Source organism: Thunnus maccoyii, chromosome 18, assembly GCF_910596095.1.
Source record: "Thunnus maccoyii chromosome 18, fThuMac1.1, whole genome shotgun sequence".
NCBI classification, from domain to species: Eukaryota; Metazoa; Chordata; class Actinopteri; order Scombriformes; family Scombridae; genus Thunnus; species Thunnus maccoyii.
Genome location: NC_056550.1, coordinates 6172463 through 6187986, shown reverse-complemented (window position 1 = coordinate 6187986; position 15524 = coordinate 6172463). Strand labels below are relative to the sequence as shown.

General features: G+C 40.6%; 1 protein-coding gene across 9 annotated transcripts in view; it reads left to right on the top strand.

Annotated features, from left to right (window-relative positions):
* Positions 1 to 15524, top strand: part of plppr2a (phospholipid phosphatase related 2a) — an 86465-nt gene that overhangs the window by 9634 nt on the left and 61307 nt on the right. For all 9 annotated transcript variants that reach the window (XR_006092385.1, XM_042393495.1, XM_042393492.1 and 6 more), the window contains exon 2: positions 2848 to 2969. Coding sequence is in view for 8 of the 9 variants with exons in the window: in XM_042393495.1 (XP_042249429.1) it covers positions 2901 to 2969 (69 nt within the window). In the remaining variant the exon portion in view is untranslated. The remainder of the gene's footprint in view (positions 1 to 2847; positions 2970 to 15524) is intronic.

Genomic DNA, 15524 nt, shown 5'->3' with positions numbered 1-15524 from the left:
GCAGCAGGGGGATTCAAATGTCCTGCTCTCCATGATGTGTGTGTGTGTGTGTGTGAATCAGTGGGTGTCTGTGTGATGGTGCTAAATCAACTTTCTCCTCTGCAGCCTGATTTGCTTCTCTCATCTCCACCATTTTGATTTCAGTTCTCACGTTTTTTATTCTGATCTGTGTATTGTGGGCGTGTGTGTGTGTCGCTGTGTAGATGTGTTGCTTATCCTTTTGAGTTGTGTCTCCCTTCTTTCTTTCTTTCCAACCTCAAACTGCACATGTGTGTCTGTGTATCCATGCATCTCTGTCTCTCACAGGTCGGTTTGATTCTCTCTGATTGATAGATGGACTATCAGATTAGAGCCCTTTTCACTTGGCTCGCTCTAATCCGATCAAAACCAGCTGGACTGCTTCTTCCTTCCACTTAGTTGCACACACATGCACAGAAGATCAGGGCAGCTTAAAGGGGCACTCTAGTGATTTAGTCTTGCACTTCCATAAAATGAGGGGACACATTAAAGACAGATTTATGAAAAGAATGATCAAACTCAAAGCAGCAGAGGTCAATATATCCTGTGGGTCAAGCTCCAAAGCACTGTTCCCATAATGCAACTTAATAATGTCTTCCTTCCTGCCTACTGAACCTCCAGGCTTTCTGTTAAAAATTCTCTCATACCTTGGAAAGCTCCTTCAGACATACAACTATTTTGACTGACTAATACGCCTCATACTGAGTAAACTGAACTTGATGTGTTAAATTAGTGGAGTGCCCCTTTAATGCTCCTGACCTCATACAAGATCAGTAACGTCTGCATCAGTTTCTGTGTCCTGCATACTGAGCAGTGCACAGATTTTCTCTCGCTAATTAAGCAGCAAACATGTCACCCAAATCAGCAGCGAGAGAAAGTTTCCGAGAAAAATTCAGCTGTAGTTTTTAGCCAAATGTGCGTGGGACAGCTCTGAAATCTGAGTACCCCCCCGGGGGGTGTAACAAGCTTTATCATTCCCATTCTTTTGGTTAAATCATCCCTGGCTCGGTGTCCCACTTAGCAGCTATTAATCATCAAAAGCGTCTGCGCCTCATCTCCGGCCACCAGAGTGGTTTCTCCCTAAACACAGTTTCCTCTTCAGGAGATCTGCCGCCACCAACTCACAACTCATGCGTGCACTATCTCAGCCGGTGGCCCAAACTGTGAGAGAGATTCTCTTTTTGCTGCCTCCCACCAAGGCAATGAAACACACAGGAACACTTCCTATCAGCATCTGCTGGAGAGGAAACAGGAACGATCCCTCCCTCTGTCTCTCTGTTTCTCTTTCTCTCACTGTTGGTTTCCGTTACCTCGGGCTTCTGGTTGTTCACCCTGACATTTTTTTTTGGACACACGCACAGCTGTGCACACGCATACACACAGAGTCCAAGCAGCCCTCTCTAAAAGCAGTCTTGGTTGGCACATTGTGTTGTTCTGAGGGCTGCTAAGAGCTTGGCTTCATGCCTTATTCATCCCTCAGGCCTATTCTTTCCACCAGCGTAGAAGGAATTAGGAGGAAGAAAGCTCTCCAGCAAAAAACACACCACTCACCAACAGAATAGAGGTCAACCTGACAACTTCACGGAAACAAAAACATCCTCTCCTCTCCTCTCCTCTCCTCTCCTCTCCTCTCCTCTCCTCTCCTCTCTTCTCCTCTCCTCTGTGACATTTCATTCAGTCAATATGTGATGGTTCCTTTATGTATGTGAGTTTAAAATCTGTCCAACTTGACAGCAGGTGATTTAGGGTCTATGTCAAGCCTCTGACAAGAGCGTGTGATCTATGTTCAGTAATGTCAAAAACAAAAACCTGAACACTTTATCTAGCAGAGCACTCCTACTCAGCTCTGAGGCTGTTTGTTAAGTGTGAAAACAGGGATCTCACTGTACACACTGCTGCCAGTTCACTGTGAGGAATATTCCCTTGTGTCCTCCATAGTACAATGTTGGAGTCCTTGTCCTTTGTCTGTGTACATAAATGATGAGTTTTGTGCATGTGTTTTGTGCCGTGGCAATAGTTTTGTTTTGTCTGTTTATTACAACGGCACTGAGTCATGCTCTTTTCATCATCTGATATTTCTCTAGTCAGACAATCTAAGCACAGAGGTTTTAATCCGAGTGAACATTTCGTGTTAAAAGAACTGTAATGCCAAAATAATTGATACTGAAGGGATCCTTATTTATGGTTTTTAAAACCATTAGAAGTTTTCAAACATCACTTAGAAGTTATTTTTACATGAATATTCATAATGGATGTAATGTCATGTTTTAGAGGGATACTTCATCACAGATTACCTTCATCCAGCACAAGTAGACAAGTTAGCAAAGCTAATGAAAATCAGCCTACTGACATCTTCAGCTTCTCAACCGTTCACATGACTGTAGCTGTCTGTCCAGAGTCTCCCAGTCTCTCATTGTGGCCGGCTAGTGCTAGCATATCACCAGTTAGCTTTTCAGCTGCTGTGCCACCTGTTTTTTGAGGATCATTATATATTATTGAGACTCTGTAAAACCATTACATTTTTTTGTTCTGTAGAATGCACATAGCCCACAGTGCAAAGACATGAGTTTACTTTTAGTACAAGTATTAAATATTTATGCATGTAGCATATAAATACACAGTGAAAAGGTATCACAGAAACAACAATGTGCTCAGTTAAATGAAGAAGAAAAAAACAGCAGTGTAATTGTGCAGAAAGAAAGAAAAGACATCAAGAGAAGCTCCAGATTTATCCAAATCTCATTTATCCTGATTGGATTCCACTTAATCTCACACTCTGGACTTGACCTCAGGTTGGCCGGTGGACTAATCTAATGCTCTTTCCTTCAGGATAAGGAGACAGAGAGCTGGACAGAGGGACGTTTGAAAAAACAGAGAAAGGGATGGCCATGGAGGACAAGCCAGGTGTGAAGAGCAGCAGCTCCATCGTCCCCTGCTTCCTGTTTGTGGAGGTAACGAACACACCTCTGATACTGTGTCTGTTAAGAAAACTACCAAATGTCACCTTGAGCAGCAATGATTGAGTTTTCATTTCATTCACTCATCAAGAATATTTACATATTAGGTTTGATGAGATCTGGACAAAATTGGGAGCAGAATAGCTCCTCACCAGGTAACTCAGTCCTGTTGGTGTAAAATGATAGTGAGTCAGTCTTGATCATATCTGTTGGTTATTTCCTGTTTCCTCTTGGCTTTCATGCTGACTCCTGATTTATCTCTGCGATTCCCCATCCTGTCAGTGAAGAGAAACCTTTGTAGCTCTGAGATTTGACTGTCTATCTAACCTCCCAGCTTGATGCACTTTCCTCTCCTCACATCTTTATACAATCTAAACCTCAGCAGTAAATATTTCAGGCTCAACGGTAGAGTTTGGGTCAGCTCAGCAAACATGCTCTCCACCGCTGACATCCCCACTCGGTATCACACATCCCACCCTGTTCCGGCACCAGGGGCAGCTGAGGCTTTGTAAAGTGGTTCCAGTTGTTCTGGGGTGTGTCGAGTGTTTTCCAGGATATTTGTGAACTGCATGATTCATGGAGGTGGTTGTGGATGTCGCAGCACAGAGTGGATTTTCAGCACTTGTACTGTGGGGATTTGAAGCTGTGTTGCACAGATCATGCCAAAGGTTATATTGTCATTGTGGCAGGCTGAGAATGTTCAGAGAAACACACACACACACGGACATGCAGCTTCATCCCCCGTGGAAAGCTGTGCTCTACATTGTTTGTGAGAGCAGTCAGACAGATGACTCAGAGGGCAACGGAAGTCCCAGAGCCTTCACCAAATTGTAACTGAGGTGGAGAAAAGCATGCACTGGTGAGGTAATCAGACTGTCTGTAATCTAATTAGACAAACCGAGCAGTGCTGAAGCTCACTGACTGCAAGTAAGTCAACCATCAGCTTTTCAGCCAGAGTGCCCCAAACATTCAGATCATTGCTCTGTAACAGATTCAGATAAGAGAAGCTGTTTGTGTTGCATCATTGCATTGCAGGTGCATTATGCAGATGTTACATCATGCTGGATTTACATGTTAGGATTTGCTTTTGCACTGTGTCGTGGCGATTTTGTAATTCTACTCTGACAAAGAGGAACGAGCCAAAGATCTCTCACAGTCAGGGGATACATTGGGATTAGTTATGTCGGGGGACTCTGTGGTTTCAGGGTTGCCATGGCTGCACATGTATAGGCATAGGCTAAAAAATCTGCTTGATATCTTTTGACAAACTGTAAATAAAATATAACAAGGTGAGACAACCCTCTGCTCTGAACACTAAAAGACTAATCAAAGCCATTCTAGATACTGTTGGCAGTGTGTAAAACTACAGCTGATGACAATAAAAGCTTTCTCTAAGTGCACTCTCTTGTTTATCTGTATCAAATATGGGAATGATGTTGTTACCACTGAAGGAGGGAAAAAAAGGAAAAGGAAAACCTTCATATTAAGCAAAAGCACTGCTTTTATGTTAAGAAATGAAATCATGATTGGATTACGTAGTGAACATATTACAAAAGATACAAATGGCTTCGGCACATGTACCTAGCTAAGCTAGATCAGTAGTGATGTCTGACGTACCTTTTGAAGAAGTCTGTAAGCTTCGTCCTCTTTGCTTCACTCATTTCTACATGTAACTTTAATCTCTGCAACTTCAAAATTTCAAGGACATAAATTTATTCAACATACACACATGATCTAAGTGAAAGTAGGAGTGTAAAAAAGCTTAATAAACTAAAATTAAACACAGCCTTGTTCCTATGAGAGACAAGACAAAGACCACACCCTCGTTCCTTTTCATTAGTTTATGTTATAGCTAGGAAATGGTCAAACTAGCTTGTATTACCTAGCCATCGTGTAATTTAACTTGTTCTGATATTCTGCTCAAACCACAATACTGAGATTTCAGTACGTCCTTGCTTGCTTGACAGTTGAACTTGAACTAGAGCTTGCCAGCTAGCTTAATGTAACAGTTAGCTACCAAAGATTGGAGGCAACCTGTCGCAAACTATCTAGTATTAAAGTTATCGTAGCAATTTAGATTCTGTTATTAAACCTGTCAGTTTCTGACCTATTTTTCTCCCTACCTTGCCATCCACCTATCACTGGTGTTATTATGGATCCCACTGCTTTTCTTGGCAAGACAGGTCCTACTCTGCCTCTGATTGGCTAGTAATTGTTGCCTTCGTTGGTTGGGTTGGTTAGGTTTAGACATGAGTAGTGAGATTGGTTAGGGTTAAGGTAAGAATATCTGGGTAAGCCAATCAGAGGCAGAGTAGGCCATGTCTTGCCAAGAACTGATCTGTTACGTAGCTTTTAAGTAAACTCATTGACAGAAAAAAGGGAAACCCTGTGAAAGTTCTCATGTTCACAAGTTCTTACATCACCTCATTTAGGCCTATGTTCTCTACAGCTTCTAAGACAACATGTTTTACTCATTCTTTGAATTATTAAGACTGAGAAAATTGTAAAAATACATACATTATTGAAGATATGCAAAGTGAAGCGTCCCCTGATGACATAGAAGAGCGTAGGCCAATGTGTCGGGCAGTGTGTCAGCCCCTGCTCAATTTAACCCCTGATTACAATATTGTCACACTAAAGCTGAGAGCATCACGTGTGCACACAGGCTCAGTGTCTGTGTTAGACAGAGAGCAAGGTGGGTGAAACACATGATATATAGCCACCTGGCATGAAAGCTACAAAGCATTTTGTCACTCTCAGAAGTAATTAAAAATGACAGCTAGTCCATCGTCTGTAACTTATGTGCTCTTTCCTGCGGAGCTTCTTGCAGCTGCTGAGAGGCCTTTGATACATTTTGTGCCCGCTGGGAGCAGCAGGTTGGACACCTTCTCACACTTTCTTACTTGCACCTTTAGCCTTGGCTTTTCTGAATCAGTGATTCTTTGTTCACACTCTCAGTGACTAAGATATCTTTCACAGAAGAAGTTCTCTTAGTCAGAGTACATGTTTAAGATTCAGAATAATCAAACATAGTGAAAATTAAACATGATTACATTGTCAAAATTAACTGTATAAGCAAACGTGTACAAAAAAAGGTATTCAAACTTGATTATATGTGTTGTATGTGTATTTTCACACACAATTGACCATTTACGGGCAAAACAAACTGTGTTTTACTGTATGTAATCTGCACTTCCTTCATTATGATCCCTTCATTAATAAGTGTTTATATCATAAAACTGTCTAAATTTCCTTAGAAAAACATTCAGTGAACAAATTGGGTCAAGAAATCTGCTGTCTTCTTGAAAGTCAGTACCGTTTTGTGGTCGGTTACAACTTAAGTAAATGAATCATGAACTGAGAGGGATGCGGGTGTATTTAAGCTGCCTTTTACCTGAACACCTAAGCAAGTCCTCACTCTTCACCTCCTGTACTGTACCTCTGTGTCTGCCTGGCCCCAAAGGAGAGACCAGGGTACAATAGTTACACTAATCTGGCCCGCCCATGTGAGCCTGTCTGTGAAACACTGGTCCCCCTGGTTATAATACACTGTAAAAGCTCTCCATTAGGCCACTCCGCCATATGCCTCCCACACATCAGCTCCCAGCCCTCAGGTCTCAGTCAATTCCCTCGCTAACTCTACATCTATGTGCGTGTGTGTGGTGTGTGTGTGTGTGAGAGAGAGAGAGAGAGAGAGAGAGAGAGAGCTGGGGAGTATTTTTATCTATTTGTACTGAGATAGAGAAGTCTAGCAAGCAATCAGGGCCAGAGAAAAGAGGCCAGCAGCTGTTACCTGTAATGGAGGGCAGTGAAAAAGGTTGAAATAATTGATTACAAGTGAAAGATTTAAACTTTGTATGATAAAATGGAGAAAGTTCAATATTATGAGGCATCAGCCAGTCTCATGGCCGTATTGCAAACTGCACACTGATTACAACATTGGGGGTGCACCAACTTGACTGTTTGCTAAGCCCCACCCCACTTCCTTACTGTTGCTATTCCTGTCAAGCTTACAATGAGAGTTTACAATGATAATGTGCCAGATTTACAACTCCACTCAATCTCTATGTTCATCAAAGTGTTTGACAAAATGTAACTAGAGCTGCAATGATTAATCAATCTGTAAATCAAAAACTATTTTGATAATCAAACAAGTGCTTTGGTAATTTTTTAAGCAAAAATGCCAAAAATTTGCTAGTGTCAGCTTCTCAAATGTGAGGATTTCATGCTTTTCTTCATCATACATGAAACGTAAATGGAATATCAACAGACAGAAGAAGACATTTGAAGAAGTTGCCCTAGTCTGTGGGAAATTAGCACAGCAGATTTTCACTATTTTCTGACATTTTATATAAAAAACAATTAATCAATTAATTGGGAAACTAATCAGCATAGTAATTGATAATGACAATAATGGTTAATTGCAGCCCTAAATATAACGCTGTATCACATAAGGTTGGCTGAGGTTGCAGGAGTGTAAACTTCCCCAGATCCAATTAAAAGCAGGACAGAACTGTTAACGTTAGCTTAAACTCTACTAGCATCCGGGACCGGCTCACACAGTGAGAACATACCACACAGTGGATGTTCCAGTCGTGAATTGGGCTTTTTTTGTTAATGAAAGCTGTAACCCTGCAAACTAATGTTAGTTAGTTAATGATTTGCTCGTTGGCTTTCCTGGATATGTCGCTGAGTTATAGTGTACTACTGTAGATAGTAAGCTAGATAGGTGCACACATGGGCGTAGGAAGCATTGAAATGTGGGTGGGACAATCTAACGGGAGTCTGGGGTCCTCCCCCAGAACATTTTTTAACAGAGTAGATGTTATCTCCTGTATTCTGGTGCCTTTTAACAGGTGGTTTGATACTTTTATCTATATGCTATACTAGCATGAGAACAATTATGGGTACATTTTGTAATTTCATCCAGAGAAAGTGGTTGACCCCAGATCACATATTTGAAGATATTAAAAAACTAAAAGTACAAAAATTGATTTCATGAATAATTCAGAGCCTTTTTGTGTTTTTTTTAATTTAATACATTTCACAACCTCACACAATTATCAGGTGCCCAGTTGTATTAACTAATGTACCGGTGGAACTGCAGTAACAGATAAAAGATTTAAAGATGATAATAAAACATAGCTTACAGCTGTAGCTGCTCCTTCATTGTTTATTTCCTTTCTCCTTATTTTTTCTCTACCTTAACTCTGCTACCTGGTATCTGGGCATAAATGACTAGATAATGTTAGCGGCGTGCTCGTGTATATGTGTGTGCGTGCTATGTGAGAATCTGCCTGGGTGCATTCTCTCATTAAGCGAGCGGAATGGATTTGATAATGAAGCACTTACACAGCGCTCTGAAAAGAGTGCAGAGTGGATAGTCTGATGTGCTGATTTTTGACATGGTAAAAGTGAGCGGGGGTCTAAACTAATAACAGCTCTGACGCCCGTGGGCACACATTGTAATGATTTCATTTCTTACACTTTCTCTCTTGTGTTTTTGTTTTAGGAAAGACTAAAAACATGCTTAAAATGTGTGTTGCTCTTCCTACAGACCCATGCACTCCACTTCAACTTGGGGAGAAATCCAAAACTTGACTGGCATGTTCATGCCTAGTTATGGCTGCTAAGCTGTGATTGGAGAATCACTTTTTGGAGGAGGAGTGTAGCGAAAAGTCAATCGCTTTTCTTTAAAGGTTGATTGTGTTCGACATGATATAATTTCATTTGATAGTAATTTTAAAGTAAAAGCAGTTATCATACCACAGCCTTCTGGCCTTACAGTGAACAGGCAAAACACATTTTAATGCCAGATGTAAACAGTCCTGAGACATTATTCTGCATTTAGATATTACTACAGTAGATAGAACTAGACTCATGCTGATGAAAGTTGTAAATGAAGGCACTGAGTCACAGAATGAACTGGGTTTGGAGGAGTTTATCTCATTACTGATGCTGTTGCTAAGCAGACAGCAACATGAGAGTTTCTCTCTTGTTTTTTGTAAGAGTCCAATTTCCATTCAGGCATGGAAGTGCAGAACAATGTTTTTTTCATAGCTTCTGGATCTGTAATGTGATATTAAAAGATGCCTTCACATTAGAATGATGCTGTCGCTCTCTTACACAGTATTAGTTTATTAATTGTCTTGCTGTATATCATGACCTGACCTGAACTTACCTGCGTTAAAGTCCCCTTATGTTCAGTCATGACCTTAATTACCACGATTAGTATTGTAGAATTGTAGTATTGTAGTTTTTCATTTTAAAAAGCAGGGTTTTGTGTATTAATCATGAGAAAAAGCAGTTTCAGGTTCTATATCAGAAGCAATGATGTGGATCAGGAGAGGAAATCATTACGAACTAAAGAGGTGAAAATGGTGAAGTGAAAATGGCAGATTTTGGCAATGAGGCTGAGAAGGCAGTGTGAAGAACAGGCAGGCAACCGTACAGCAGAAATGATGAAATGATATATTTTGCGCAGTTGCTCTCCATTAAGCTACTTCTACATACTGCTACACACTTCCGTAGTCATCCAACCATCCGTCATCCTCATGGAAACACCCCGGATAGGTTGCCATTCTGTCACTGCCTCAACGCGCACACACACACACACACACACACACACACACTAACAAACCCATAAATCACAACCCCGATGGCAATTCAGAGAATCCAAAGTCACTTGCAGAATCTTACCTGCATGTCTTTTACTCAAGATCCAAACCCTGGAGCTTCTTGCTGTGAATCGACAGTGCTTACCACTGAGCCACTCTGCTGCCTTAAACAAGATTACATTATTGACTGTGAGGTGCTTTAGTGGTTAGTGCTGTCAACACTTCAGCCAAAAGGATTCAGGTTTGATTCCTGGGCCTCTCTGCACCATGGATGTATCTGAATATGAATCCATTAATCAAAAATGAACAGATAATGTAGTCTGAACATACACGAACAGCATCTGGATATTTGCTACACTCCTGCCACACATATCGCTACAATCTGTGAAATTCAATCTTTACAGTGGTGGCAGGACCTCTGATATCCATTGATGATAAATGTCCATAAATCTGTTTAGAAATCATAGAAAAAGACACTCAGATATCAGCTCATAATCAACAGATTCAGGTGTAAATGTGGTGTAAAAACAAATAATTCTTTACTATGTGATTAATTAGGTACATGAGTGGAATATTATGTTATAAATGTTACTTTATATTTTTTGTTGTCAGTTAGAAAACCATTCAGACAGACATTCTTCACTGCATAGTTTCTGGATACTGCAAGCTGTACATTACCATGTGAGTGTGAAGGATGGCCAGTCTGTCACTGATGGATACACCTCATCCCAGTGCATGCTGGGTCAGGTTTTGTTCCATGTGACTCAGCAAAATGAAATTAGAAATGAATAAGAAGAATTATGATTAATAGTCCGTAACATGCTGATTAACCACAGTTCTTGCTGCAGCGCCCGATCTGCTCCATGAACCATGCAGAGTAATGTCAGTGAACTATTCATAAGTTAATATTAGAGAATTGGGCTTGTGACCAGAGGTTGCTCTGGAGTGAACTGGCAAAATGTGTGTGGGTAGCTGCTCGCTGTTCACCAGCAATAGAAGCTGAAAAACATATAGAATAAAAACACAGGGATACACACAGGATACATTAAGGTAAATGGAGAGCACAGGTGATTCATCCTCAGCCTGTGATGAGGAAATGCGTCCCCATCAACCATGCCCCTACACACCCTCAGCATTTAATGTGTGTGTGTGTGTGTGTGTGTGAGAGAGAGAGAGAGAGATGTGACAGTGATCCATACCAAGCCAGAAGGACCTGCTCTTTCATTTAGCCCCACACCTCATCAGCAGTTACCATGGAAACCAATCAGCCAGACTCATTCTCCGTCTCTGCTCTCTTTCTTCTGACTCCTTTCATCCTCGCTGCCCTAATCACAAGTCACAACCTTTTCTATCAGTGCTACCCACTCAGCCATCTTGCTCTGCGTGTCTCCTCCATCCCCTCCATTTTGCTGTTGTCATTTCCCATTTTCACCCTGCGATTCCCTGCCTGCGCTTGTCTTTTGATTCAGATTTTGGGAGGATCTCTCCATTCACAGCTGCACAGATATTGACATCACCCCTCATTCATTTCTGATTTAATCCTGTTTTTCTGTGTGCGGATCCACATCATCATCTCCCCCTCTCATCTAATTTAATTCTGTAAAGGCTGATGATACAATAAGATGAATTCTTGAACCTTTTCACCAAGGGAACACATTTTTCCCTTTCACCTTTTATTTGTATATTCTAGATATTTTTCTGTAGGCTGTTTGGACAGATCCAATTTTTCTACTTGTACCTTTAAAAAATATCACGGTACTCTGCCATCTCTGGCATCTGGGGACATGCAAGTGAATTCAGACTTTGCACTTTAAAAGTAATTTCTGTTTAAAGCCCTACTATGTGCTTCAGTGAAGAGGTGTAATGGAGAATGCAGCTTTCTATTGTGAAGAGCCTCTGATTAGGCACTTATCCAGACCAGTGGAGGGGCAAACTTAGAGTCCCATTCCACCACTGTAAATACTTTTTACAGCCTTCCTCATAGCTCTGCATATAGGCTGCTGCCACTGTCATGTGATAGACTGTGAGCAGTTCAATGTGACCTTTTGACCTGTATTAAAAATTTTTTCACACCATTAACGCTGCAGCTTTACCCCTTGGCCTTTTCATACCAGCTATGTTTTTAGGACATTGGGGATTTTTGTCAGTATAGGTTTGCAATTTGTGGCTTTTATGAGATCATAATTTTAGGGACTGTACACAAATTATTTAAAAAAAAAAAAAATGGAGGGGATTGGGGAGGGTGTCTGGAAAGGTAGAGATGGTAGTGTGATTTTTTTTTTTTTTTTTTTTTTGGTGAGCAAGGGAGGTCTTTTAATTTTTTTTTTGACATCCTGGATTTATATTTCATTTCAGTCATCCCTTATGTGATTTATTTATTTATTTAAAACTGCTGTCATCAATATTTTTATGATAAAATGAATCAAATGACAGAATGTGAGAGGCATCATCTGTAGTGAGTTATCACCCAACTCTGCAGTTTTTATGGAGCTTTATAGCGAGTTTCAGCTCATTGTTTAGCTGTCTGACTGCAACTTTATTGTTCTGGTTCACTCTCAACATTCCCATAGCGTCGACTTTGGCTGCAAAAGGCAGCTGTTTTCAGAGAAAAAGCTCTGTATACCCACTGTACACGGTTAGCGACTAGCTAGAGAGCATAGTGGAGCATTTAGCATTTAAAGAGCCAGATATTTCCCCCAGAGGTTAGTAGAAATCAGAGACATAGCTAAACAAGAGTGAATATTGGACTTGCGTTTGTCAGATGGACAGAAACACGACTCCAACTGAATGATAACGTTGCTCCGTAACTGTTGGATGTGTAAATAAGCAAGTGTTTGCTAACAAGTTCGCCATATCATCAAATATCAGAGGTGTTGATATGTCAATGTTGTGCGTGAGTCTTGTTTCTGCTTCCCCCAAGTGGCCAAACGATCAGTCCATATACCAAATAAAAATCCTTATTTGTCCAGCAGAAAAATATGAAAAGTCTATAAGACAAAAACAAAATGGGGCTTGGGGGGGCACACAAGGTCAGTTCCTGTTAAATGGATTAGATTAATCAATTGAGGTATCCACACTGCTGTATTGCAGTTTTTTCTCAGTTAAGGGTGTTGTCCAAAGAAAATATTAATAACGTTGAGGAGGGACTTGCTTTTTTACTAAATTAAATATAAGATTCAACCCTCCCCACCCCCCCACCCTAATCATTTTCATACAGTCCCTTATATAAAATTTAGGATGTGGTCCTGAATAGAGATTTTAAAAGCTTTACAATGAGGTGGGGTGGCTGGTTAGATAAATTTGGATTTTAATGCTATTATTTGATGAGCTCAAAGCTGCCTGTCCTATGTCACAGATAAGTTATCAAACACTTTCATTAGGTTAGTGTGGGTGTGTTCCATTTACATTGCCATCATCTAAATTAAACCAGATATGAGCGGCCAACATCTTAATCCTCCACTCTGTTCCCTGAGGTCTGCATCTTAATAACATAAAATAAAATGTCCCTTAATCTTATGAACAGGAACACTGGATTCTTTTTGACTTTTACTGCTCTTCATAGCAGGAGACTGTGGACAAATGGCAAAATCTATATCTGGACTTTGTGTTTTCTTGCTGCAGTACCATTTTTATAGTGTTTTGTGCACACACTGCAAGCCAGTTTCCCTCTGGAATAATAATGAAGTTAATCTTAATAGAATTAAACACATTTATACTGGGTTAAGGGTCTGACTCTGAATATATTCCTTCAGTGTTTCCATTTGTCAGATAATTAGATAAGAGAGCACAGACGTGGAGAAAAGTTGGTGCAATGTCTCCACCAGAGGGCACTGCTGTAGCACAGCTGAAATCACAAGATTCAGTAGTGAGTCCTACTGTTCACAACTTTTTTTTGAGCTTTTGTGTGTTTCACATTGTTTTGAGCCTGACCTATCAGCAAGAGTTTTGACATCACCATCACCAAAATTTTTTATGGCTCACTCCTCTCACTTAATTCACTTTGACTCTTGGGAAAAAAAGTATAATTTCTCTCATGTGTGTTTCAGTCTCACCAGACTCATTAACACAGGGCAGTGGCTTGTGACCGGGAGGTCATCGGTACAATCCCCGGACCGGCAGGATAAATCTGGGTGGGGAAAGTGAAAAAGTAGCACTCGCCCCTACCTCATTACCCCCACTGCCCTTGAGCAAGGCCCTTAACCCCAACTGCTCCAGTGGAGCTGTTCAGTGGCCGGCAGCTCAGACTGTGGTTGTACTGGGCAACTTCCAGGTTTGAATGTGTTTAACTGTATGAATTTGATCAGGGCGTTCCTGCAAAAGAGAGGCTTCCTCTCAGTGAAATTTCCCTGAAAAAAACAAAACAAAAGAAAACACCTGAGCTACATGCAGAGATTAGACAGGCAACACATCATAGTGTGTCTTTGGCTGCCTGTTCTGTCTATAAATAGTCTGGTGTGTTTAATGGTGGGCAGCACTCTGGTAGCTTCACACCTGTCACAGGAAGTCTCCCAGTCCCAGTCTAGCCAACAAAGACCCCTCCCTACATAATCAAACACTCACACACAGGCCTTTTCCACTGCAGGAACATACAGAGATTGGGGTAGACACACAAATTCTCAAAAAGATATCAGTGTTAATGCATACCCAGTCAAATAAACACATTAAACACATGCATTCATCGTTTCTGAGGTTTGATCAAGCAAATTATATTAGATATAACAAGAGCAGATTTTTCTTTGGTTTCCAGGTGTTAAATTTCATAAGCAGGACCTACTGTATGATGCCGTGTGGCAGTTTTAAGTGGATGCTGTGACTGAGTGATGAAGAGACTATCAAACCTGCACACTTATAAAATAAGTATCGTCTTCAGACTTCAACAGCATGTGTTTCAGCATGTCTTTAAATAAAATAGTCGTAGGGGGTGTTATGGAAGGACACATTTTGATTTTACATCTTTTGTCTTTACCTTTTTTGTCTCATTTTCACACATATTTTTTAATTGTTGCAAATATGTTTTCTTTTTTCAACTAAGCTTCATTATGCTGCCGGCTGATAATATTACAACTTCATTTTGTGAATTTGGTGGTTTTACTGGAATTGAATGATAAATTTAACATAACTAGTCTTGATTTTGATTCAGCTGAGATATACAGTAATGTATCTTAAACACCAGGATTTTCCTTTTGAAGGATAAGGCTGGTGTTATTCAAAATGTTTCTTATTGTCAACAAATCCCATGAAAAGACCAAAGCTAACAATGCATCAGCCTCTCTGTCAACACTCTGACTTCCCTACCCTGTTTGTGGCATTCAGCCCTAAGCATATTTGTTTGTACTGTGAATCTTTAAAGCTGCAGTTATCAGTATTTCTATACTAACAATGGATCAAATTACGCTCTTTAATGTGAAACGGGTCCCCTTAGCTCTACAGAGCACTTTAGTCTCTTATCTTAATATTTTTGACCACATACCTCGATATCGATATCACAACAATGTTGTAGGGATGACTCTCTTTGCTGGCCTGCAACTCATCTGCTCTCATCAACCTCTTTTCCTGAGCAGCTAGCTGGTGAATATAGTGCAGCATTTAACAGCTATAGGGTCAGATATAAGGAGACTCAATACTCGACTCCCCAGCAGAATGAACTGTAATTACTTTGGAGATCCCTTCACTTTTCACACTAAATTTCACTATGTCCACTGCTTTGGTTCATGACCAAATATCTGCACAACTAATGACATCCCATCAGCCTCACACTTTTGTGTGTAGTGCTAATCAGCAAATGGAAAGCAAGAAGGTGAATATGGAAAACATTGTACCTGCTAAACACCAGCATGTGAGCATTTTCATTGTGAGCATTGTAATATGCTGCCGTTAGCATTTAGCTCAAAGCATTGCTGTATCTAAGTACGGCCTCACAGAGCAGCTGTCT